Source organism: Equus caballus, chromosome 5, assembly GCF_041296265.1.
Source record: "Equus caballus isolate H_3958 breed thoroughbred chromosome 5, TB-T2T, whole genome shotgun sequence".
NCBI classification, from domain to species: Eukaryota; Metazoa; Chordata; class Mammalia; order Perissodactyla; family Equidae; genus Equus; species Equus caballus.
In genome coordinates, this window is record NC_091688.1 from 83,205,499 (window position 1) to 83,233,125 (window position 27,627).

Here is a 27,627-nt window from a genome sequence, read left to right on the forward strand (position 1 = left end):
GTGACTGGGTGGGGGTGGGGGTTGATGGAGGGGAGTGGGGCACACAGAGGCTTAAAGGTACAAATAATGTCATTTCTTTTTCTTTGTTTTTCTTTTGTGTTTTTGTTTTTGGGTTTTTTTGGTGAGGAATATTGGCCCTGAGCTAACATCCATGCTGATCTTCCTCTATTTCATAGGTGGGCCATCACCACAGCATGGTTTGATGAGTGGTGTGTAGGTCCACACCCGGGATCCAAGTCCATGAACCCCAGGCCACCAAAGCCTAGCGTGCAAACTTAACCACTACACTACCGGGCCAGCCCCAATAATGTCATTTCTTATATGATACTGTTGTTTTATTCTTTAAATTTTACATGCACACATGATGTACTCTCTTTCAATGATATATTTCTTTCTTTCTTTTTTTTTTTGAGGAAGATTAGCCCTGAGCTAACTGCTGCCAATCCTCCTCTTTTTGCTGAGGAAGACTGGCCCTGAGCTAACATTCATACCCATCTTCCTCTACTTTATATGTGGGACACCTACCACAGCATGGTGTGCCAAGCAGTGCCATGTCCACATGGGGGATCTGAACCGGCGAACCCTGGGCCGCTAAAGCAGAACGTGCACACTTAACCAGTGCACCACCGGGCTGACCCCTGAATGATATATTTCTTGATAAAAATTTTTTACCATTAGGAGATGCCATTTAGTATGCTGCTGTGATTCTAAGCACCTCGCTTATCTGTTAACATATCTTCATCCTATTATTTGAAAATTATTTTGTTTATGTACATCTACTACAGTATCACACTCTAATTAAAAGATGTAAGATTAAACTTTCCTTTCTGAACCACTTTTAGACTACAGTTTTGTCTTGTGACAAATGAAGAAAATTGCCAGAAGAGATTCAGGAAAATTAAATTTGAGTAGAAACTTTCCTTTACTCCTGAACCTGTTACTCCCATAGAATGGCTCCAAATAATAGTTCTGTAAAGGTATTTGGGTGGAGATATGCTGAAAGGTTTAGAAAACATATATCTCTATAGAGAATTCTCCCCCAATCTGTCCTTCTCCTGTCTCCAACATGCTACTATATCTCGTATCAGGAGCACATTGTTTGTAGCAATTATTTTTTAATGGGAAGAGGGAGTCGGGGTGAAATCCCTAAAGTTTTAAAGGCAAACTGGAAAGTACCAGTTTTAATTTAACTCTCTCTATATACATTTGAAGATTAATGGGCTCTCTGGTAATGCTGTAGCTTTTGGAACTCACTCAGAAGGGGGTTAAAATGGAAATGCTGACAGATTGTGAACTTCAGTGGTATGAATGGTGCCGCCGTAACACTTTACTACACAGGCATGATGCCGATTGTAACAGACATCCCTGTGGCCATATTTCAATTTTTTAAAAACTTTACACACACACAGACACATTTGTTTGAAGGGCAGACCAAAATAAAATATCAGTGTACTTAGTGGGACAATCTTCTGTACATCTGTGTCCCTTTTATTCTATCTTGTCTGGTGTTCGGACTGAGATTACGCTAGTGCTTTGGCTATGAACTTAAAACTGATTAAGGTTCCCTGCCAGAGAAAAGTAAGTTGCCTTCACATCAGTTGGTAGTGTCCATTTACTTCACTTGACAAATGAACTATAAAGAATCAGTGCTATATGAATAGAATAGTGAGCCATTATACGGGAGGAATGAGAAACAGGTAACTGGGATGTCAGAGACAAGTAGTTAATAGACGGTGGCTCATATTTGTTTTGGTACTTCCAAGTTTTGTTTCAACAGGTCAGCTAGGCTACAGTAGATGTGAAATTATCAACTGGATAACCTTGAGATTCTGCTCAAAGGGAATGTGGTTGGGTGGGATTGGAATGGTGGACTTTTAGTATTATCCAAAATGTGACAAGAATGTCTGTGTTTCTGTCTGGTTTTCAGGTCCAGTCCCAATAAATATGTTACAGTTCCCACCAAAAGTCAGAATAAAACACCCTTCCAGCACCACATGGCCAAAAGCGCCTTGAAGAACCTGGGCAGCCAAGTGGAAGAAGAACACATCATATAGAGTTCAGTAGCTCCTTGACCAGCAAATCAAGAAAGGAAGATCATTCTGCAAACTGTTTTGGATGTACAGTTGAGTAAATTATTGAAACTGAGAGTAAAGAACCAGAACAAAGGAAGAACGATCCTAGCATAAACAGACTCGGGAAGGAAACAGTGGCAGCAAAGAAGATCAAGAGAGCTTGAGGAATAAAAGACAGGGAATTCATGTTGGATCAGAGTTGGAAAAATTTCGTCACCATCCAAGCTAAAGATTTTCATCAGTTTCCCTAGTGAAGAGGGATTGAGAGAGTTTATCATTTGTAATCTGTTGTTTATAAACATGCCTTAGTTAGCTATGTGATAAGTGTATATAGTTCTCTTCCCAAAGTGACTATTAAGTCATTTCATGAATCTTTGTTGTCACCTTTTCAAAGTCCCCAGTTAAAGAATCTTTCCAGGTATTGGCCTGGAGCCCCCACCTCCTTATTGCAGCCAGAGAACGCATCCCTTATTACTTTAGCAAAGTCTGTGTGTCTAACTATGTGCTAAACACAAAAAGAAACCTTAACTTCCAGTACCCATATTTGAAAATGAGTAAAGTTCAAGCATGCGTCTCTCAAATATTTCATCAGTTTCCAAGGAATCATGGCCAGCATACAAGAATCCTTCAAGTTTCTCTAGTCTAATGGATAGAGAAGAAAATTAGGTGAAGTCCAAATTCCTGAAAGAGGCTCCATGATCTTTCCAGCCTCCTCTCTACATTGTAGCCATTCCAACTGCAGGCCCCCGGTCATGATGCCGGGGCCTTTCTATTGCCCACATTGCCACCTTCACCCCAACTGGCTTGGACTTTCTTGTCTACTTGGCAAATACACACTCATTCTTAAAGACCTAAGCTTTATATGTTTCCACTCACTCTCAATAGAATTGTGTCTTATCTGCTTTGTGCCCTAACTGCCCCATATCACCTGCTGGTTATTCTTACTTTTTTCTATCATCCATACTGGTTGATTTTTCTTACTAGATTCTATCTCTAGCAAGTTATAAGCTCCTTAGAGGTAGTAATTATTTCATATATCTTCATAACCCCAGGTTTTAGAACAGTGCCTGGTACCTAGTACGTAGTTATTCACTCATTCAATAAATATAAGCATGGAACTTTAAGCCATAATTATTTGTCTTCATAATTACATGAACAAGAGTACTTACTAAGAGATATCACAGGCAGTCAATAAATAAGTACTGTGTTCAGTAACTAAGTCAGGAATGGTTGGACATATTAACGTATGATCACTAGTCTATCTGCATCACAATTACCTCTAATACTTGTTAAAAATGCAGATTCCTGAGCCCCACCTCAGACATACTTAGTCAGAGCCTCTAGGCATAAAATTCAGGAATCTGTAACTATACAAAGCAACTTGTGACTTATATGCACGCTAAACTTTGAGAATCATTGGATTCCAAAGAGTACAGGCTTTGGAATTTGATGGATCTAGACCAGGGTTCCAGCTCTACCATTTATTAGCTGCATGACCTTGGAAAAGTAAATTAACCTCTCAAAGCCTCAGTTTTCTTACCTATAAAACAAATATAATAATGTCTCCTCATTGGGTGGTTGAGAAGATTATAACGTAAGATATGTTAAAGCACCTAGAACTGGCCCATTACAGAGAAGTGCTTGGTAGTATCAGTTCCTTCCTTGTCTTCCTGCTCCAGCTTCACTTTGCTCCCCAAGGTATCTTCAGCAATCGGAATACCTGAAGATAGGCACCACACCTGTCCCTTAGATATCCTCTAAGCAAGCTTATCATCATTGTCATAATTTTGAATATGATTGCTTGAACTCTATACACAAGCTAAATATTCATATTGCTTTTTTATCTCCTCATGGAACTAATCAGACTTTGATATGGGTTATATTAAATTTTTACTTTTGCATAAATGGATATTCCCTTTCTAAAGTACGCCAAGACTTGCAATGTCTGACAGGATCTGTAGGCATCTGTTGCCTCCCCATCAATTTTGAGACTGGCCTGGTGCAAATTAACTTTTCCTCCTCTTCCATGGAAAAACAGATATTTTAATGATCTTTCATAATATTGCCACTATTCTTGCAAGAATCTTGTTCCAAAATGTGGGAAAGTTTCTTCCATTTCCACACCACAAAAAAATACTCTTACCATTAGTCTGTTTTTCTTTTTTTGAAAAAGCGTGGGGGCTATATTCACTTTGAAATTCTTTGAAAAGATAAAATAGAAATGTTCTATATTGAATTTTCTAATGTTCTCTGTAGGGTGAGAGGAATTTTCACTGAGGGTGCCGGTAGAGGGTCATGAGTGTGAGTTAGAGTTCTGATGTACCACCTCAGGCAGACAGCTATCCACAATCAGTTCTGGTCTGACTTTCGATGATGTGATTCCATCCCTAGTTACTGTAAATTTAGGTTCTCTGTTAAAGTCTGGAGCGTTTTGTATGAGTATCCATGTACAATATAGCAAATACCTGACACAAATTGTTGGAAAATTGTAGTGCTGATTTCAGATGGGGAAGATAAACCTTATTATAAAAGAACCAAAGATGTAAGGAAACATGAGAGAAGCAAGACGTTTTAGCTGGCCCTCAAATACATCCTAATGGCAACTATTATACAAATACATTGTAAAGGAAAAGTGTACATCATATCCTGCTTTACATTTAAAATTCAAAGTCTTGATTGCTTTGTCCCTACTATATTTTTACCTTAGCCTCCTCACTCCGAGGTTACCTTCGAAATAAGATTCCCTGGTATTCAAGCAAACATTTGCCAGTTGCTGAGCAAGTATTTCACCTTTATTATGAGTTTTCTGTAGTCCACTTCCATTCAGCCTATCCTTTTCATTAGCTAACAGTAACTTTCCCCTTATACTACATGACATTGAGAGAACATACAGTTAGTAGAAAATTAGTCTCAGAAGCAGTGAATATGAAAAACACTAAGTTCATTTCTGAATGGAGGCGTGTAACCCTGTCATTTTGTTCTTCAAATATAAATGCTACGCTTCCTAGAAGACCATTCCAGGAGAGGACTCCAGCTTGTTTCAACATTTTATGGAGGAAAAATCATAGGGTGGTTTTTGAAACTTGCCATATTACATTTGAAATGTCGAATTTTCCCCTAGGCTGACTCTGCAAATGTGTATCTATCTACCCAGCTGTTTGACTGTCCTCGAGTCCAGCTCAGTCTGTGGATCTGCCTTCCTCTAGCTACACAAACTCATCTTAACTCATTTTTTATATGTCTTTGCTTCTTCCCTAGCATATTCTCCATGTTAGTTATTCCAAACCATCCACATACTCCTCAGGAGCCAAATCCAACTATTTCCCTCAATCTTGAAACTTTTAATAGTTCTTTTTCTGATTTATGTGAATAACACATGCTTATTGTAAAATATAAAAATGGAAAAATAAAAAAGAATTAATAATAAAATTGAATTTATCATCACTAATTTCACCACCCAGAAATTATTTTTATGCTACTATTAATATTTTGGTATATTTCCCTTTAATCTTTATTCTAGGATGCTTAATATACACCAAACATACCCATATATATTTTACTGTATGTAGTTTCTCATCGTGTTTTATCCACTTAAAATATTTTTAAAAATTGCCATGCTAGGAAATATCCTTCAAAATATTATTTTTCTCATTGTTGCATAAAGTTACGTTATATGAATGTACCATAAGTTGTCTATTTAGAAGCAAAATAATGCTGCGATGGTCATCCTTAATCATATGTTTTCATGGGCACATCTGATTATTATTTCCTTAGGATATATTTCTAGAATCAAAATCACTAATCAAAAAATATAGCATTTTTAAGGCTTTTAATCCATATTGGCAAATTTCCTCTAGTTGTACCTAATTTACACTTCTCTAGCGGGTATAAGAGTACCAGTTTCACTCTACCTTCATCAACATTGCATGTTACACTTTCTTTAAAAATCTTTGTCATTCGCCTTTTTTAAAAAATGGGAACTTATTATTTTAACTTGTACTTCTTGAGCTGAGTTTGTTACATGTTTTAATATGTTGCGGGACAATTTTATTTCTTCCCATGTAAATTGCATATCCCCACTGTTCATTTTTCTACATTTCCACATTCATGTCTTTTCTTACTGATTTATAAGAAATCTCCATGTATTAAAGATCTTCACATTCTATCAAAAAAAAAAAACGACCTGAACTCTTCGAAAATACCAAGGTCGTAAAGTGACTAACCACCCAGTTTTCCTGGGACTGCGTGGAGTTCCCAGGACATGGAACTTTCAGTGCTAAAAGCAGGAAAGTCTGGTAAATAGAGATGAGTTGGTCACCCTCACTGGGGACTGTTGCAGATGAAAGCAGACTAAATGCAACTAAATGCAACATGTGATCCTGAAGTGGGAAAAAATAGATTTTCTGTAACATATGGAAATAATTGGTAAATCTTAAATAGGTCTACAGATTAAAGAATAGTGCTGTGTCAATATTAATTTCCCAATTTTGATAATTGAACAGTGGCTGTAGAAGAGAATATCCTTGTTTTTAGGAAATACACACTGAAGTATTTAGGATAAAGTGGCATAATGTCTGCAAAGTACTCTCAAACAATTGCGGGGGGGGAGAGAGAGAGAAACAGGGCGAATATGATAAAGCCAACATGGTAAAAATGTCAGTATTTGGAGAACATGGCGGAATGGTATTTGGAAAATCCTCACACTCTGTGTTGTAACTTTTTATAAGTCTGTAATTATTTCAACATAAAATGTTTTATAAAAAGATATTAATTGTCTGCTATGCACTGCAAATATTTTCCCCAGTTTTTCATTTGTTTCTTCATTTGATTATATTGTGTAACATTTGTATTTCTTTTTTATTTTACCACTTGGAAAATTTAAATCATACTTCCGTCCGTCTTTCTGAGAGACCGCATGTCTTCGAGCACAGGCATGTCTGCCTGATGATTTTGTCCTCAGTTCTTAGCATAGTGTCTGGAACCTATTGCTGCCCAATAAATATTTGATAAATAAATTGATAAATATAAATAATCTTACCTACCTCTAAAGAAGTACATTTTTACATATATTTACTTCTAAATCGTCACACAGTCAAATATTTCTACAAACCCATTAATTTGGAATTTACTTTGGTTGTACACAATGAGGTGGAGATAAATTTATTAAGACTAATAGTTTTAGCACTCTTTGTAAAGATCCTCTTTTCTAAGGAGTTTTGAAATGCCACCTTCATTATATACTGAATCTTATATCCTCACGAGGAGCTGTAGCAAGGTTGTATGTATTCTGTTTCAGTAGCCCCTTGTTCTGAAACTCTTCTTTTGATAAAAAGAGAAGGAGGGAGGGTGGCAGAGAGAGAGAGAGAAGGAGGAGAAGGGGAAGGGGAGGAGGAGGACGAAGGAAGGAAAGGAGGATGGGAGGGAGGAAAAAGGAAGGAAGGGGAATTATCGAGAGCATCAACTTTATGCAGAGTCAGTCTTCATGGGTTTACATCTTGATTACCAGTTTTGAGATCTCAGACTATTTAGCTAACCTTTTTCTGCCTTGATTTCCTCCTCTGCAGAATAAAGATAATAAACAGTACCTACTTAATGGCATTAAGAGGATAAAATGAGTTAACATATATAATATACTTAGAACAATATTCAAGCACGGTAAGCATTATGAAGTATTTGTTATATTATTCTGTTTTGAACTCCTATACTATCACTTAATAATGCTATATGCTTTTTGTTCTATCTTCTTGAGTCTACATTGTTTCCTCCCACTTTCTGTCACCTAAGTTTGTGTCCTTGGCTCTCTGTTCTTCATTTCAATATTTACTTATTAGAAAACAGACTCCACTGTCAAGGCCTCAAGTACCATTTTATGCAGATAATGAAGAAATCTAAGCTCTGGCTGCTCTCCTGAACTCTAGCTTCCAACTCCAACCGATCTTTGGATAGTTCCGACACAACGTCTTACCAAGATCTCAAATGTAGTATGTCTCAAATGGAATTAATTATCTTCCTTCGACCTTGGGCAATGGTATAATTTCTTAATCACTCAGAGTTGAAATTTCATCTATATATATCTTAATCTAACCAGTTATCAGATCTTCTTGATTCCTTTTTTTTGAGCAAGATTAGCCCTGAGCTAACATTCATGCCCATCTTCCTCTACTTTGTATGTGGAACGCCTGCCACAGCATGGCCTGATAAGCAGTGAGTAGGTCCGCACTCAGAATCTGAACTGGCCAACCTTGGGCTGCCGAAGGGGAAGTGCAAACTTAACCACCGTGCCACAAGACTGGCCCCTTGATTCCTTTTTATAATGATTCTTATTTAGCTTTTCTATTGTTCCTACTATAGTTCAAGATACTAAAATATTTCAACACCTACACCGACCTTATCCTCCAGCCTTCCTTCTTTTCCATCTTGGCATCTGGTGCTGATCAATCTTCTTAAAATGAGAACTTGGAACATAATCACTTATCAGTTTGAAATTCTTTAATTAGTTTCCTATTGACCATAGGTTAAACCTTAACCCATGGAATGTAAACTCAATGAAGGGAAGAATTTTCATGCATTTTATTCACAGATGTACCTCAGTGCCTAGAATAATTCCTGGCACATAGTAGGTAACATGATAGATGTTTATTGAATGACTGAGTGAACTCTTATCCTGGCATTCAGGAGTTTCCATAGCTTACCCTCAACTTCTCTTCCAAGGCATCAACCTCTAACCCAAGCTACTGAATCTGCTCCTATATTAATTCAGAGGCCTTCCTCTTGTCCATTTGCTGTTAGTCTCCTACTCTCCATTTCCAAGCATAATATCTTTCTCTTCTCCACCCGTGTAAATCCTCTTCACTTTTCAAGGCCCAGCTAAGTCCCAAGGTCTCTGGTTAATCTGTCTTGATAAATTTGAGCTATGCGAATCTCCATCCTAAAAAGTCAAAAGCATTTAAACCTTACACTGTTTATTTTTTACTGGGCAAATGCTTCCTCTCCCCCAAATGAACATAACTCTATTTGAGGGTATACGCACTCTTTGGCATCTCCTGCATGATAAGGGCTCTGTTAACTCTAACCAGCAACTGCTTTCTTCTTATATTCGAAGAACCTGAGATACATTTTAATAATAACTCCATTTCAAACAGTATTCAAATATTGGGACTCAATATTGTAAATAGAAAAATATTTTTAATCTTTAAGTAACTGATGGGGAAATGGAGAGAGAAACTGAGTTGGGTGAGTTACTTAAGACCTGCTTAATTGTTATCTATGCTTTCCCCCAAACCCAATTAATTGTCCTCCTTTAGCTGGCCAGTAGTCAAAAATAGAAAATCTGTAATTTAGGGCTATTTAAGAATGACTATCTTTCCTCAGCCCTGGATTTATTTCTAGGAGGATTCCAGAAAGCTGTGGCTATTTGTTACAAAAATCGGGGGTGGAAGGGGTAGACTTTACAGAGGCTAGAGCTGGCATGTGGCCCCTTAACTAAGTGATCAAAGTTAACATCACTAGTAATAAGATATAACAATGTTATGTTTACCCAAAAGGATGCCCTGAGAAAAGGCACAGCATCGCTTCAGTGGTATTTATGCTGAAGATACACAACCTGAATCTAATTATGAGAATACATCACACAAATCCAAACTGAAGGATCCTCTACAAGTGACTCACCGGTGCTCTTCAGAAGCATCAAAGTCGTGAAAGACAAAGGGCAGGAAACCCCACAGATGGAAAGAGACTAAGGCGATACGACAATTTAATTAATCTCTTTGTTAATTAATTAATTAACAAACACAATGTGGGATCCTGGATTAGATCCTAGAGAAGACAAAAGACATTTGGGAAAACTGACAAAATTTGAATAAGATCTACAGATTAGTTAATAGTATTGTATCAGTGTTAATTTCCTGGTTTTGATAATTGTACTGCAGTGATATAAGACAATAACCTTAGAGGAAATTGGGTAAAGGGTATACAGGAATTCTCTGTACTATTTTTGCAACTTTTCTGTAAATTTAAAATTATTTCAAAATAAAAAGTTGAAAAATTGAGGGAGAGGAAGATGAGTTAAATTCTATATTCTTGGAGAAAAAATTCCAAGGGTCACATCAATCATTTCTATTCGTCTATACGGTCACTTTAACCCTTGTAATATGTGTGTAATGTGGGATGCCTTTCAGCATGAGGAATGCTTATTAGCCGCACAGAATAGACAAGGAAAATTTGGAGAAATGATATTCATTGGTATACATCAGTCATTCATTGGATAGACACGCCAAGTAGTATTTTAGGTGCTGAAAATACAACAAAGATAATAGATTCCTGGCCTCCTGAAATTTCCAGTCTTACTAATAAGAAAGGGAAAATCAGAACTTATTTTTTGCAAAAGTTGGAAGGTGGACTTTTATGAAAAGGCTGTAGAGGGTGGGGACTTACGTCAAAAAAGAAATTTGTTACAAAAATTGGAGAAGGCATTCAAATCGGCAAGGCCATGGTGTGCTAGCGTGCTCGTGATGCTTAACTGCAGACCATTAATCCCTGCTGTAAGCGGGAGAAGGGCAGAAGGCAGAAAAGTGGATTGCAGGAGAGAACAATCAGTAGAAAGTAGTAACGGGGACAGACTGAAAGGAAAGAGGGAAGGGAGGAAAGGTAGAAATGAGAACCGTGGCAGTCAGTCAAAAGCATGACTTAGGCCACAGACATAACTGAGAAAAAAGCAAGACAAGTCGCAGGAGAGGGAAGGACTCCGCTGAGCCAAGTGTGGTTTCAGAAGGTGTGTGTGAAGAGGTTAAAGAAAAAGATTAGGGATGGGAGACACGCAAGAGGGAAACATCAAATTGGGGACTGCTGAAGAAGGGAATGGTGCATGGAGACTTCGAGGAAGGAAGGATACTGGTCACCTACAAGCTTGGGAAAGGTGGAGGGAGGACGGCGTGGGAAGCGAGAGCGCCCGGGCGGTGCCAAGCGGCTGCGTGCGCGCCCGGGGCGCGGTCGGCCCAGGGGCTTGCGAACAGGGGGCCCCGGCCGGGCGCGGGGTGGGGGAAGGTTGCGGGGCGGAGGGGGAGGTGTGCACTATGTTTGGTGATGTCATTGCAAGTCAGTGAGCGGTGAAATTTAACACCGGCCGGATTCGCTTGGCTCCTCTTCTTCCAGGGGAAGCAGCCGGCGGCAGTCCGTGCCGAGCGCCTGCAGTTGCCACCGGCCCCCTCGCACCGACTAGATTTCCGAAGTGGGTGTGTGTGCTTGTCTGACAAATGTTCCGGCGCGGGCTGTTTCCAAGGACTTCCTCTCTCTCTTCATCTCCTTCCCTCCCCCACCCCTTTCTCCTCCCAGGCCCAAAGCAGAGGACTCCACTGGAGTCACAGAGTCGCCTTTGAACCGCAAGTGAACTCGCGGGCTGCACTCGCAGCGGAGCTCCCGCTGCTGCCGGCGCCCCGCCGCCTGCCAGTGAGGTCTCCTCCTCGCCCGCCCTCCCAGGGGAGCGCCCCCCCACCGCCCCCCCGGGCTCGTCCGTTACCGAGCTAGGGAGCTAGAAAGCCTAGCTGTCCACCCTTCGGGTGCTATTGCGATCCCTCTCCCCGTCGCCCCCCTCCCTTTTTTTTGGTTGTTGTTGCGGTTTTGGAGCATCTTTTTCATGTGATTTTTTTTTCCTTTTTCATGGACAGTACCTGCACCCTTAGCAGTTCGGAGTTGGCTTCTGTTTTCCGTTAGCGCTTTGCTGCACGGACAAATGCATACAAATGCATTTAGGAGCCCACAGGACAAGGCGTGGAAAGGTCTCCCACACAGCAAAAACGTAAGTAGCCCACCCGCCAGGGCAGGGGTTAGACCAACCCCTCTCCCCACCCCCGGATCCGCCGAGCCGGTTGGAGATTTGTGCTCCTGCTCCTTGGCACTTTTGGAAGTTGGGAGCCGATGAGCAGCTGTGGCATCTTCCTCTTGTCTCCTCAATTTGTAAAATACCGTGTTTGAAAGGAAGCCTCCTGCCAGCGGGTCCCTCAGACAGTTTATGCTAAAGAGATCCTGCGGCTCGGGAGGAAAAGCTCGCTGGCGCGCGTCCCGACGCCGGCGGCGGCGGCGGCTCCCGCGGCTCCGGAGGTGGGCTCGGACGCCCGCCCCGGCTCCAGCTTCCGCCGCCCTGGGGCCCTTCCTCCCTACTCCTCCCTCAGGGCCCTAGCTGAGGTCCTGCTTCCCTGCGGTGCTCCTCGGGGCGTCCAGCTTGGGGACTGCTGGGGCGCTAGCGGTCCCCTGGGCTCTGTGCGCGCAGCCTCGACCGCGGGGCACAGGCGTGGGGCAGAGTTGCCGAATGGGGGAGAGGGTGCCCGCAGAACCTCGGGCGTCAGGGCGCTGCTAGACCTACGGGACTCAGAGGCAGTCGACTCGTCGTTAGAAGGCCAACAAACGTGCAGCCCATCTGGAGCCAAGGTTGCGCCCTGATCCCTGGCATGTCACTGTGGAAGGGGCCGGACTAGGGGGCGGGGCTGCTGCTCCCGGGGAGTGTTCGCGCCGGCCCTGATTGGCACCCCACCTACACTTTGGGCAGTGTACCTGCTCCCACCCCCTCACTGGGTAAAGAGCGTGGGTAGGGGGCGAAAGACCTTGGCCAGCTGCCCGGGTCCCCCTGGAAGAGGTCAATGGATTACGCAAGTTTGCTTCTGGGCCCGGGGAGGCGAGGGACAAAAGCGGCTGTGGTCGTTCTCTGCCGGGAAGCTACTCCTCGGGAGAGTAGGTGCCCGCCGGGAGGGTAGGAGGAGGGCAGGGGGTAGAACTGCCTGGGCCAGCCGAGGGCAGGCGGAGGCGGGGTGCGGAGAAAGACCGCCTTGTGGCAGCGTTTGTGTGAACATGTGCTTCCCAGCCGCGTGCGGCCGAGCCTGGCTGGGGCTCGCGCGCTCTCTCCTCCGACCCCTGGACTCCCTGGCAGCCGGGCTTCCACTCCGGCGGGGATGCCCTTCCCCACGCGCCCGCACCTGGACGAATCAGGAGGAGGAAAGCTCCCACCCTCCGCACCCGGCGCGTGCGACGAGGTGCCCGGGCCAGGAGACCCAGGTCCGAGAAGAGGTCAGCTTTGCCGGCCGCCTTCCCCCGAGCGGCTCACGGAGTCGAAGTGGCTTCCCAGGCAGGTTTCCCATCCCTTCTCTCCATAGAAGTCCCTCCGCGTGGACCCATCCGGAGATCCGGGCAGGGGGCGCAGCCCATCCTGTAGGACCGGGAGCATCTTCCCGCTGATCCCAGAGGGGCCCATGGAATGAGGTTCGGGCCCCCGCGGGTCCAGAGCCACCAGGAGAGGCTGGGTGAGGCCCTCTACCTCCTGTGGAGCCGCAGCCTCTGCGTCCATCCGTGTGCCCTTCTTGGCCTCCTTGCCAGGTTCGGCCCCGAGGGCTTTCTCTTCGCCACTGAGCAAGGCCTACATCGCTGCCTAACATTCCCCTTGGTAGTTGTGACCAACCTCAAGGATTAAAGCAGATCTGCTCCTGGCCTCTGTCTTGTCTGGTTTACACTTCCCTTCCAGACGCTCCCAGAAAAGGTCTTGCATAAATTCTTGGGCAGTTTGGGGTTTGTAAATTGGGTCCAGATGATTGGGGGGTGGGAGGCAGAGAAACCAAACAGAAATGGCTTATACCGAGGAACTTCTGAGGAAAAATCAGACTGTGTGGAATGGGAAAAGAACCCTTGTGGAGAGACATTGGGTGGGTAGCCGGTCCTGGGTGAAGGCGCTGGTCTTCCCTGCCCTCCCAGAGAGCCTCTCCACCAGGGGCCTTGCAGCCTCTTTCTACATCCAGTTTGTTCCACCACAGTTGCCAGTGGGGGTGGGCTGCAAAGAATAAGGGTAATTCAAGGTTACATCAGATTGCAGCCCCTCACAGCTCCAGCCACACACGTGCAAAGCGGGGAAAACATAGTTATTGATTGAGCTGAGAACATTGTTTCTCAAAAAAAATCCAGTCTCCATAAAGAATTCAGAGTTCTTCAGTTTGAAAAAAAAACGCTATAACCCTGTAGGAAAGGGGCTTGGGAGAAGCAGCTGATTAGCTGATGATAATCTCAGGCCTCTGAATTAAACCTGTGGGGCCCTAATGAAATCCCTGAGGTTTTCATTTTCCACCATCCTTTTGTGGTGATGTTTTATAAGAGCAGGGGTAGTTTTTAAAAGTCACAATTATGATTAGTCACTCAAAAACATTTACAGTTTTAAAAATGGATCCTTAAAAGCCTTTTATTTCATGGAGCTGCCTTTAGATGGGTTACCTAATATGAATCCATGAAATTAATAAAAGGAAATTGAAACCAAAAGTCAGCGTTAGATACGTTGATTTATCATATTATCAGAAAGTCTCCCAGGCAGGCTATTACTGTAATTAAAGAGTTTCTATAATCAAAGTGGGGGGAGAGTTTTGGATATAAAGATCTATTTCCTAGCTGGCATGAAATTCTATTTTTAAAGTTGCTTAGTTAACTTTGTGTTCAAATAAATGTTTAAAATAAACTGATGTCTCAGGGAGAGAGATTGTAATTTCTGGAAAGTAATTTTGAGTGTTGTTTAGATATTCTGCTTGGTAATCTGTGAAGTTGCAGGAGAAAAATAAATTTTATTAGAGGAATTAGAATAGCTGTGCTAGTTACCTTGCTATACTTTGCAACTATAACTTAGAATTTGTAACTCTGAGCAACAAGTGAAGACCATTTCATTTTCATTCTTACAAAAGGCTAATATTATTCTATCAATCATTCATTCAATCATTTATTCAATAAATGTTTACTGAGCTCCAACTTTGTGCCCAGTATAGTTCTAGGGAGAAGGGATACAATGGTTGAACAAGACAGAAGCATAGTTGCTGCCCTCCCAGTGCAGCCAGTTCAGTACAGGAAACAGAAAACAAAAAAACCAAGTATAACAAAATGAGATAAGGGTATTTACAGGAGGACACCTAGCAGTCCTGGGTACGTGGGGAGGATAGGGAGGGGTAATACTGGAAGGAAAGGCTGACCAAAGGAAATGAAGTCTAGACTGAGAACTTAAGTTCCAAAGCTTGGAACTTTCCAAACAGAGAGAACAGTAAAAGGCCCAGAGGTGAGACAGCACGGGGCATTTGAGGGCCTGAGAGAAACGAAGTTAGTTGGAGCACACATTCTAGGGGAGGAGTGACCGGAGCTGCGTCTAGAGAGATAAACAGAGACTAGATCATAAAAGGCTTTTAAACCAGCTTACTTTCTTAGCTAAACAAATGGAGGTTAGGAAGACTTGACTTCTTGATCTTGGGATCAGTGTGCAGGTAGAAGATGCTGGAGAAGTCAATATATTTGTTGAAACTCAAGACCACCTGATAGTCTTATTGACTGAAGGTTGACGGATTCATTCATCCATTTAAAAACCTTTATTTAACAGTAGTGTATGCCAGGAACTTTGCTAGGCTAGGCAGCAACCAGTTTAACAATCTCTGCCATATTAGGAGGACAGACTAGTTTAGATCATTTTTCTTCCCTGTAACTGACTGGACTCTAGGCATTTTGTTCACTAGACGTCCTTAAGCATTTTCCTCCCTTGCATTCATGAATTGCCCATATGCTTGGAATTTAATCAAAAGTTCTGGTATGCTTCACACTGGATTGGTTATACAAGTACCTAGTGAGTTGAATTGATAGTCTAAGAAATTCATTGTATATAAGTTAGCAACAACACTTTACTCCCTGAATCACCTAACTTTATCCCCACTGCTGGGATGAGAACTGTTTTTCAGTTATTTTGAGAACAAAGGACGGAAATTTTACTATCTGGATCTTAGCAGCTAGTAAAGAGGAAAATCTGTAAAGCTATCACGACTTGAAGTTTTTGGCTTGTAAATGTAGTGTGATGGAAATTGTTTAAATTATTGATGTATATCATGTGTGTTTTTCAGATTAGTTCACTCTTTCCAGTTGGTTTAAATGAAAATCACCACCTCATTAAAAAAAAGTTCACTATTCACAAGATTTCACAAGGTCTTCTCACTACTATAAATTGCATCTATATAGGCATAAGCATCAGTAGCCTGAAGTCATATATCATAATATCTGAGTCTCTCATGGGTGCCCTAAACAAGAAGATGCCTGAGATTCCCCTAAAGTAACTCAGACCCTTCAGATAAAGGGAAAGTTGAATAGCATTAAGAACTATTTAGGGAAGATGCCTGGGATGGATATTAGCTCCTTAAATATTCTGAGTATGGTCTTCGGATATCTATTTCCGGCTTGATCCCATTTAGGCCTTCACCCCTCACATGTCTGGTTATGTTTTGACTGTGGCTTATATCAAACTGAAAATGTGGCTAGCAGACCAGACACACAGAGTATTTCATATTTTGTTAGATATCCTCAAATATTAATATCATGAGTTATATTTTCTGAACCTTTATTGAATGTTTGTTACCATACTGTTGGCTTCTTTTAGACCTGTCTGATTTTGTTAAATGTCTGAGCATAGGTACTTCTGTTACTTTATATTAGTGACACATAGTCCAGACAGACAAAAAAGTGAACAAAAACAGACGTGCTTTGAATATTTGAAAAATATTCATATTTAATACATTAGCTAGACTTCTTGTTAGAGTAAACTAAATATATGAACAAATTAGCAAATTTAGTAGACTATTTCAGGTTGCTTAATTAAAAGAGTATTGGCCAGAACTGTAGGAAGACCTGGATTTGTGGTTAAATGACCTGTCCTTTATTCATAATGATTTATAGAACATCTTGCTCAGTAATTTGATCTTTGTCCTTTAATGCCAGTTTATCAATGGAATCCCACCATAGACACAAACTTTAGGGTTTTATAATTGGAATGTAAAATATAAAATTTATATTATGTCATCATGTAATAGATGAGTCAGCTGAGACTCAGAAAATTGAAATGATCCACCCAAGGTCACACAGTGAGTTAGAAATAGAACCAGGATTAGTCTTTGACTCTCAGTCTATTGTTACCTTTTTATTAACCATGTTGTTTTCTCTCCAACTTACTACAGTTTTAATTTTAACTTACATGAGGACTCTAGCACGTCTCAGCACTGTACGTACAGCACAACAGGGGGGAAGGGCAAAGCACAGTTGCTGCCCTTAAGAACTCTATCATCTACTGCTAATGTCGAATTGCGATATTTTTTCTTTATTAAGTAAATGTATAGTAAATGTAATATCATGGGAAGGGAGGAAAAAAACCAAAGAAATAAACAAGCCTGGCCCAACTAGACATTTCCCAGAAAGCTTAAATTCATTAGACATCCATTTTATACAATGATGGAATTTGGCTCTTTATCAAAGGATTATGTCAATTAAACTTGATGTCTTCTCTGTGTTCCCACTTCAGAGACAAGAAAAACAGTTAAAATGAAAAAAAAAAAAAAAGAAGAACAAGAAAAAGAAGAAGGCTTCCACTTACCCTACCATAGCACATTTTTTTAAAAAAATTTCTTTCTCTTCTTTCTTTTTTGGACATCCAACTAAAAGCATCCTTATTTTCCTTTACTTTTCTCAAGTGTTAAAAGAATTAGGTCCATAGGGAAGAACTGAATTCCTCAGTCATTGGGAGATGTTACTGTTACTCCCTTCCTGTTCAAAAATATTTATCATGCCAATTTCATGTAAGAAATGGATAAAAGATGAAGACCTGTTGCTTTCTCAGATATTTACTTACTAATTAATCATAAAACGTACAACATATATGGGCTATAATAAAGTTACAATTAAAGCATCAAGAGTATGGGAAAGATCCAGTTCTCTTTAGGCTTGATGGGAAACTTTTTGGAGCAGGTGTTGTTCAAATTGGACTTTGATGATACTTAAGATTCTGACAGGTGGAGACTGAGGGGGCACTTCGGGCACTTACAAAGTCTGTCCAGGGAATAGAAAATAACGTGATATGGCTGAAGTTTTGGGGTTGTTGGGGGTAGTAGGATCCATATTGCTAAAAAAAGGACATAGGAGCAGAATGATAAGGGCCTTGAACACCAGTTGAGGAACTTGACTTTTCCTGTTCTTCCTTAATTGGCTATTAGTTTTGGGCATAATTAAAAAAGAGACAGAAAATCTATTTTAATCATCGATCTCTACCTCTCCATTAGTCATCAGCTTTAGTACATAGGTAAACTTACATAAGGTATGGCTCAACTGATTTGTCATAATCCCCTAAAATCACCTGGCTAAGGGATGATGTTTGATGTTTGATTCCTCACACCAGGAATGGACTTGTTAACATGTCTAAAAAGAACTTTATTTTCCATTTTTCTCCCCTAAGGTTATTGGGGAAGCTATGAGTTGGCTGAATTGCTAAGTGAATAGTGCTGGTTGTTGTAACATTCATTAATTAGCTTTGTTCTGAATGGAAAAGTGCCTGTTGGGTTGTTTCTAAGCTCTAAGTGAGCCAGATTACCTTGGGCAGGTGAGATGTGCTTTCTTTCACATTCCATTTTCTACTAAGATGGGATAATTCTGTCTCCTTCAGTGACTGAAATACACTCTTCTTCAGTAAGTGTAATCCTGAGCTATTCTCTAGTCTCACTGATATATATCCTGCCGATTATTTGTTGGAAGTATAAATTTGAAAGGAAAAGAGCTTCTTTTTACTCAAACTCTAGATCATATTGGGATCCACCCTGGAGAACCAAGAGAAATCATTTTAATCTCATAGAGTGGTCCTCAACTTTGTTTACACATTAGAATCACCTGGGAAGTGTCTAAAAGTCCCTGTACCATAGACAAATTAAAATCAGAATCTCTGGGAGTGGTGGTGAGGAGAGCAGGGCCCAAGTATTAGCAGTTGTTAAAACTCCCCAGGTGACTCCCCTGTGCAGCTGAGGTGAAAACAGATCATCTCTTACATCTCTTGAGCATCATCTATTCCAGAATAACGGCCTCAGAGTGTGATCCCCAGATCAGCAGCATCAGCATTGCGTGGGAAATAAATGCAAAATATCAAGCCTCACCCCAGACCTAGTGAGTCAGAAACTCTCAAGGTGGGCCCAGCAATCTTTAATAAGCCCTACCGATGATTCTGATGCACACTAAAGTTTGAAAACCACCGATCTAGAGCAGTAGAAAAGGATAAAAAAAAAAGGGTCAAATAATCCTATTTGTGTCATGCCATAAAATTAGATATATGTGATCTAGGCAAAATAATATTTATTTAAGTTTATTTTAAACACAATGTAACTATAGATAGTGAATAGTTTAAGTTGTTTTTTGTCAGAGTTTGGTACACACACAATCTATATTAGAATCGCCTAGTTAAAAATGTATGCATCCTGAGGATCCACTCCAAATTTATCAATCATAATCTCTGCAGCAAGGGCCAGAGTCTGCATTTTTCATAAGCACCTCAGGTGGTTCTTCCTCACCAAAAAAGGGGAGAAAACCTTTCTGAGATCTATTTAAACGATGAAGAAAGTAGGGCATAAAGCGATAAAAAGTGTGCCCAAGTCACAAAATAAGTAGCAAAGCTGGAACTTAAATGCAGAGCCTTTGCTCCTAACCGATATGGATATTGAAATACTGTGTTAATTAAAATAATAGCTTAATTCCTAATCTTGCACTAGCGTTCATTTTGGATTTTATGTGATTTACAGGTTGTAAATGCCCCACTAAGTTTTTCCCAATTCTTTTTCTGTTTTTAGGAAACTGCTTCTTCATTTTATTGTGCTATGTGTGGCAGTGGGCACTGTTCATGCACAAGAACAAGGTAAGAAAGTTACCTTCTTATTTGCTTGTATAAAAATTCTGCTTCCAGACAGCAAAAGTACATGACTTTAAAGTCATGATAACCCTAAATTCAACATTAAATGATAAAAATTCTACCCAGTACAATGAGAATGTAAGGGTGAAGAAACCAATTTTGGGGGGAAATATGACCTTTAAGAAATTACTCAGATCTTCCGTCTGTGAAATTGCTTACATTTTTAAGCAAACTCTCTACAAAAGGGAAGTTTTGTACAGTAAAAAGGCTTTGCTTGTGAGTTCGTTTTCAGTGGGAGTTCTTGGGGGTGGCAAACTGTGACTGAATTACCTTTGCACTTCTTGAAACAACACAAGCATATACTAAATGTTCCATCTAGATTTACATCATTACAAAACAAAATAAAATTTGCATACCAGTGGGATTTCATTTAATTCAAACGGAGAGTTTAGAAAATAGTTCAATGTTTTGTTTTGTCTTTGCTTGCTAGCTAGTTGCTCTGATAGTGTACAGATAGAATTTCAGAAATCTATGTATACTCTAATTTATTATTTGGTGAGGAAGATTGGCCTTGAGCTAACATCTGTTGCCAATCTTCCTCTTTTTGTTTGAGAAAGATTGTTCCTGAGCTAACGTCTATGCCAATCTTCCTCTATTTTGTATGTGGGACGATGCCACACTATGGCTTGATGAGCAATGTGTAGGTCTGCAACTGGGATCTGAACCTGAGAAGTCTGGGCCACCAAAGCAGAGTGCGTGAACTTAAACACTATGCCACTGGGCTGGTGCCTCTTAAGGTTTTTTGAAGATTAATTGAAAAACTTCCTGTAAAGAACACAAAACAGTACCTGGAACATAGGGAGCACTCAATAAATGTGAACTAGTTTAGATGATCTTATTATTATTATTATCATATATTACATTAAATTGCCATACAGGCAATTTTATACAAAGTAATAGAAATTTACACAAAATAATACAACTTAATAGTCAGTTAACCGTGGGGGCTGGCCCCATGGCCGAGTGGTGAAGTTCACGTGCTCTGCTTTGGTGGCCCAGGGTTCTGCCAGTTCAGATCCTGGGCGCGGACATGGCACTGCTCGTCAGGCCATGCTGAGGCAGTGTCCCACATGCCACAACTAGAGGGACCCACAACTAGAACATGGAACTATGTACTGGGGGGACAAGTACAAAGACAAGTAAATGAAATACATGTAGGTAGAGAGATGGCACAAAGGAAGGGGTAGTACTCTATCTGATTGACCAAGTTGACAAGGGGACATAGATAGATATTCTGTCAAATAGCACACAGATGAATTAAAATATATTTTGGAAGGCATTTTCTAGTTCTCTTTTATGGGGAAATTAGGTCCTATGTCACATGTAACTTCATGAAATGCTATTCTTGACCAAGTCATTTCTGTTACTTTATTTTGCTTTAAGTATCCATGAAGAGGAGATAAACTCTCTCTCTTAATTTCTTATTATTATCATTAGCTTCTGAGAACTTATTATGTACCAGTCCCTAGAATATGTATTTTCTTCACCACTTCCTCATCACAAGGTTTTTATAATTATGCCTGTGATAGAATTGTTGAGACCAAGATTAAGAAGAATAAGTAAATATCCTAAGAGGAACCAAGATTTGAACTCAGGTATTTTGACTGCAAAGTCTACGAATTCTTTAAAATTAAGCCTCTTGGGCCATAGAGAAGATAAGAAAGAGAATGAGAATTGCCATTATTAATTAAATATATAGTTTTTGTTTTGTTCTTTGCTGGTACTTTACATATATTATTCTAATCCTCATAATGAGTCTGCAGTGTAGGTATTACAGATGAAGAAATTGAGGCTCAAAGAAGGGGCTTGCCCAGGCCCACACAGCTGAGACTAGAATCTAGGTCTGTCCATTTTTAATGACAAAAAACCCTCTTCCCACTACACATACCCTTGCTTCACAATTGCTGTCCACTGGTGTTATGAATTTAATAATTTACAAAATGTATCATCAAAATATTAAAAGCTCAGGCAAAGAAACATATAAGGAAAACTGAATATTTATGAATAGATTTTTAAAACTTCAGAAATAATGAAATGAGTAATTGAAAGGAATAATATCTTTCTTTCAACCTGAAGATTTCACTTACAGAATAGAAAATGTGCTTTTATTTCAGGATGAACATCATAATTTTAGTCTTCTTATAACCATAAAATCTTATTGTGAGTTCTTAAAAAAAAGAAAAATCTTTTAACACCTCTTTGACTTTAGAAAATTGGATACTTTTGAACACAAAAAAGAGATGAAAGTAGTAGTATGTTATCAGAAACTTGGAAGTACTTTTTTCCTAAAATATATTTTTTGTTAAATTGGCATGATACAATAATGATACAATGATACATGATACAATGATCAATAACATCTAATCAGGAGATTAGAAAAACATTTTCAGAGACATTGTGATTTTTATGGTGATCACAAATATCACAATCTTAATACTGACGAATACATCTATTTGAGCTAGAGATTATCCCAAATTATACTTCTCAGAGTATATTTATTTCTGCTAATGAGAGTTTTCAAAACTTAAAAAAAGTACAAATATATAGTTTAAAAGTCAAGTTGTACTACATATAACAATAAACAGTATCCCTTGACCTTACCCACTCCTGCAATCCTCTACCCAAACCTCTTTTAGTACTGTCTTTTGATTTTAACCTCTATATTTCTTAATAAGATGCCTATATACTGTACTGCCTTCCTATTTTTGATGATGAGGATTTCACATTTTTATATTATCTTATGCCCCCCTCTTCCCTTTCTTCTATCTTCTCAATATACTTTAAAAATTTTTTTTTTTGCTGAGGAAGATTTGCTCTGAGCTAACACCTGGTGCCAATCTTCCTCTTTCTTTTGCTTGAGGAAGATCAGCCTTGAGCTAACATCTGTGCCAGTCTTCCTCTATTTTGTATGTTGGTTGCCACCACAGCATGGCTGATGAGTAGTGTAGGTCTACACCCAGAATCCAAACCTATGAACCTGGGCTGCCAAAGCAGAGTGCACCAAACTTAACCACTCTGCCACAGGGCTGGCCCCATATCCTCTCAAATATACTTTTATCAAAGTTTTTGGTTAAATTAATGTTTATAATTTACCTTATCACGACCATGTGTGTATCTTTTTTCTACCCCTGAACTATGTAAGTTTATATTTTCTTTCCTGTACAATATTACAAGATTATTGTCTCCTTTTTTTGTTTGCTTTGTGTTCTATGTCACTATCATTAATTCTTCTCAGATACTCTGTAAGACTTCTAAAACTTCTGTGAAAAATATTTTCCAAAAAAGTATACAAATACTCTAACCATTTGATATTTTTTTCTTGGTGATATTCCTTCTAGAAGCTAAAATTCTCCTGTTATACTGTGGATTGGTAGTTCTTTAAGCTTCCTGTAGAGTTGATGTCTCTCACCTCTGTTACATCCAGTGTCTTGGAACTCATATTTCCCTTTTTCATTGTCCATTTCATTATCTGAATGGAGCATATCATCCAGTAGCATCCTAAAAACATGTACTTAGGTGGTACACTGTTTGCAACACTGCATTTCTAAGAATGTCTTTATTTTACCCATAAGCTTAAGGGTAGTTTGGGTGGGTATAGAAGTTTAGGCTTTTGTCTGTTGTCTTTTGGCTTGCAGTTAAGAAATCTTATATTATACTAATATTATACACATTTGAGATTCTTTACATGTGACCTTTTATTTTCCTCTTTAAACCCTTAAGATAATTTCTTTATCCTTGATACTTTGAAATTTCACAATAATATGCCTTGGTACAAGTCTTTTTTTCAATTTATTGTGCTGAGCACTCAGTAGACCCTTTCACTGTGGAAACAGCTTTCATTTTCTGGAATTTTCCTGTGTTAGTTCTTTCTCTTTGATATATTTACTTCCTCATTCTGCAAGTTCTGCCGGTCAGATGTTGGTTCTTCTTGATTGAGCTCCTTATTTTCAGCTCCTAATTCCCATCTTTGTTTTTTGTTCTATTTTATATTAGATTTTCATGAGTCACTATTTCAAACATTTAAATTTTTTATTTCTGCTGTATTTAAATTTTTAAGAGCCTTCTCACTCAGATTGTTCCCTTTTTTTAAAAAAAATAACATCTTGTTCTTCTTTCTTTGATGCAATATCTACTCTTATCTCTCCAAAGATAAGAATAATTTTTTTGAACTTTTCTTCTGCTCCCTGAATTGTCTTTGTATCCTACAAATTTTTGTTTTGGTCTGTCTTTTATGTTGGAAAACTTCTTTATTAGTCTGTAGTACCTGTGTTATCATTTAAAAGTAAGGCACTAAAAATAGGCTCAGAAATTCTGTTTGCATGGGTAAGCTTGTTAACTGGTATATTTTACATATGGGGCGATGAGGTAGGAAGTTAGCTGACCATCTTGTTGGACCGTGAATGTCTAAGGCTGTACAGTTTCTTTAGAGGAGAATTCTCCAATATTTTACCTATAGAATATAATCCTGGTTGCCACTATGATTGGAGTTAAGTGATATAAAAAGGTTCTTGCTGGGAGCGAGGAGAGTCTGTCTCACCATTTAGTATATAGATTTTTTTTTTTTTGAGGAAGATTAGCCCTGAGTTAACATCTTCCACCAATCCTCCTCTTTTGTCACTGAGGTAGACCAGCCCTGAGCTAGCATCCGTGACCATCTTCCTCTACTTTACGTGTGGGATTCCTGCCACAGCATGGCCTGACAAGTGGTGCGTCGGTCTGCACCTGGGATCCAAACTGACGAACCCTGGGCCACTGAAGCAGAGCGTGGAAACTTAACCACTGCACCACCAGGCAGGTGGTTGCTATGTTTTCAGTTATTCCTTTAAATTTTAACACAGCTAAGAAAACCAATTAAAATAGCCTACTAATAAATATAAATTTTGTATTTGTTTTATAACCAGGTTTTAGGTATAACCTAATGAATAAATGATTCTATTTCAAGAAAAAATTATTTTTAAGGCTGAGTTTTCTAAGGATTGACAGATATAGATCCCTTTTCTTACCTGATACAGGCTACTTTCGTTATTACTCTGTGTTGGTGGGCTGGCTGCCAGTGAGATTGGCATAGCTGCAACACCTCGACATGATAACCTACACCGGTGAGATGCATAACTAATTGTCAACATGCACAGCATTCTCAGGTCCATGATCCCTAGGTGTGGCAACCACATGTGCAGAAATCTCTGTGTAGAATACTCATCTCCAAGAAGAATATTTCCTGTGGAAATTTATCCAAAATGTGTTTATTGTTAATGGAGAAGCAGCTCATTCCAGCTGTAGTAACTCCAAGTATTTTCTGCCAAAACTCCTTAAGGACACAACCAACAATTTTACACATAGGTTAAAGCTTCATTATCACTTTATAAATAAGTTTACTTTTATCTCTTTATCCAGAATAAATGTGTTATTTACATTAAGAGTACTTTAAAGTCACAACTGCCACTTTTAGCATACCCAGTGTGACAGTCATGCTAAAGCATAGGTGTTCTGGAGCCAGAAGCCTGGGTTTGTGTCCAGGTTCCAATGCTTACTAGTCATGTGACCTTGAGCAAGTTCCTTAAATACTCTGAGCATCATTTTCAGCAACTCTAAAGTCGAGATAATAATAGTTCTGACTACATAGGGTTGTTGTGTGGATAAAATGAGGTAACTCATGTCAAGTGCTTAGTGTGTGCCTCTTATATGATGAGCATACAATAAATTTTAGTAGAAAAAAAGAGTATTCCAGATTCTTTTCTTTTTCCATATACTCATAATATTGAAAAAATAAAATAAATCAAAATAATTGGCTTTAAATAACTTCCTTTAGTTCCTTAGTAAGCTGGAAGCCAAGAATCCTGAAATTGAGTCTTGATTCTGGCACTGACTAACTATTTGGCTGAGACTATATAGAACAACAGAAAGTGGATATTGGGCAATTATCTAGTTAATTTAGTCAATTTGGGTAAATTGGCAATGACAAGAACAGTATATTGAGGCCTGTATAATCTTTCTCATTTACAACTTTGGTGATTTTATTTTAAACCATCGTTTTATTTTTTCATTCCTACAAACTAGAAAGAATATAGCTTTGGGGACTTAACTGACCCAGAGATATAAAAATTTTAAACAGTGAGAATTTATTAAAATCAAGTGCTATATTATATTAATTTAGTCATTTAATAATGAGTTAACATCATAATTTATTACACTGTTAAGTGGTATTACTCTTTACTTTTTATCTAAAAGTTGATGACTTTCTTTTAAATCTTTTAAGCTATGATTACTAAGAAATGTAAGAATCCTTACATTTTGAGGGATAAACATATTACTACCCTTGTTCTTCCAGTTTATGATGGAATATTGTTGAGTATTGACAAGTAAAATGGTTCTTTGGCTCTCTGTACTTGTAAAACAAGTGTAACCATTGGCTCTCCCATATCTATTTCTTTAGGTATGTATTATTCTTCATGATTATATAGTCACTGGTTTTAGAGTCAAATACTTGGGTATGAACCATAGTTTTATTGTCTACTGAAACTTAATTTCTCATTTTTCCCTTCCTCTCTCTCATTTTCCCATCCTCCCTTCCTCCCTCCCTCTCCATGCTTCCCCCCTCTCTCTCTCCTTCTACCTCTCCCTCTTCTGCCCTCTCCCCTTCTTTCTTTTCTTCTAACTAGTGATAATATTATCAGTGCTGTTTACTATACAAGTTTCAAAGAAAAGGCAAGCAAGGTTGGAGTGTCTGTGCTTATTTCTCAGCATGAGCCTTGCAGGCTTAGAAAGCTGATTTTGTTAGCATACTGAGAGAAGATCTATTTGTCATTAGTGTATAAAAAACAACAACAAACAAAAATTGCACTGAAGGCTTAAAGAGGAGGTATTACTTGGACTCAGTCTTATAAGATCAATAAACTTGGCGTGAAACGATATACTTAGCAGGGCTCTAAAAGAATGGGATTTAAAAAAATAAAACACAGATAAGTTTTGATATGGCAGGAAATTCAAGGAGAAGTAAAAAATATTGGGAGTGGAGAATGCCGTGGAATAAGCGGTTATAGCATTGAAAAGAAAAATGTGTAAGGGCTAGTGTAAATTAAGGGGCAGTCCCCAAGACCATGCTTACTTCTGACACCAGCTGCAAGTTTGAGAGTCCCCAAGACCACCTTCTGGCTCAATAATGCTTTAGAAGGACCCACAGAATTTAGTGAAATCTGTTACACTCACAGTTATGGTTTATGACAACAAAAGGACACAGATTAAAATCAGTCCAGGGAAGAGACACATGGGACAGAGTCTAGGAAAGTCCCACATGTGGAGCTTCCAGCTGTTCTCTCCCAGTGGAGTCATGGTCAGTGCCAACTTTCTCAGCAATGGTAGTGACAATATCCACCGACTACTGTTAACCAGTGAAGCTGCCTGAACCCTCCTGTCCAGAGTCTTTACTGGGGCTTCATCATTTAGACACGATCGACTGCCCACAAAGCTGACCTCAGTCTCTAGTCCCTCTTGAAGTTGAATTGATACCACATGACCCAAAATCCTAACAATAAATCACATTGTTAGACTCTCTGTTGTGGCCCAGGGCCCCCAGGTAAACAAAGATATTTTTATCAGGCAAGATAGTCAAGGGCTTTGAGATTACCTCCCAGGCGCTGAGGATAAAGGCAAGAGAGCTCTTCGGGCAAGGTTAAATTCTTTACTACCCAGGTAGCATGTGGGATTTGGGTGCCATAGCAGAAAGTTTGAAAAAGTGGAATCAAGATGAGGGTCCCAGTGACTCACTTACATTACTTAACGGTTTTGCAATAAGGCCAT

At 39.6% G+C, this 27,627-nt stretch overlaps 1 protein-coding gene and 1 long non-coding RNA gene across 19 annotated transcripts in view; one reads left to right on the forward strand and one right to left on the reverse strand.

Annotated features, from left to right (window-relative positions):
* LOC111773604 (uncharacterized) overlaps positions 1–27,627 on the reverse strand; it is a 196,070-nt gene that overhangs the window by 130,849 nt on the left and 37,594 nt on the right. The window lies entirely within an intron of this gene.
* The window catches only part of COL24A1 (collagen type XXIV alpha 1 chain), a 349,220-nt gene continuing 332,763 nt past the window's right edge, over positions 11,171–27,627 (forward strand). For 6 of the 16 annotated variants that reach the window (XR_011438845.1, XR_011438846.1, XM_070267381.1 and 3 more), the window contains exons 1-4: positions 11,211–11,302; positions 11,403–11,521; positions 11,735–11,865; positions 19,712–19,776. Coding sequence is in view for 12 of the 16 variants with exons in the window: in XM_070267381.1 (XP_070123482.1) it covers positions 11,810–11,865; positions 19,712–19,776 (121 nt within the window). In the remaining 4 variants the exon portion in view is untranslated. Of the gene's footprint in view, positions 11,303–11,402; positions 11,522–11,734; positions 11,866–19,711; positions 19,777–27,627 lie in introns of those variants that run through there. The other 10 variants (XM_070267383.1, XM_070267385.1, XM_023641737.2 and 7 more) reach the window with 8 other exon arrangements.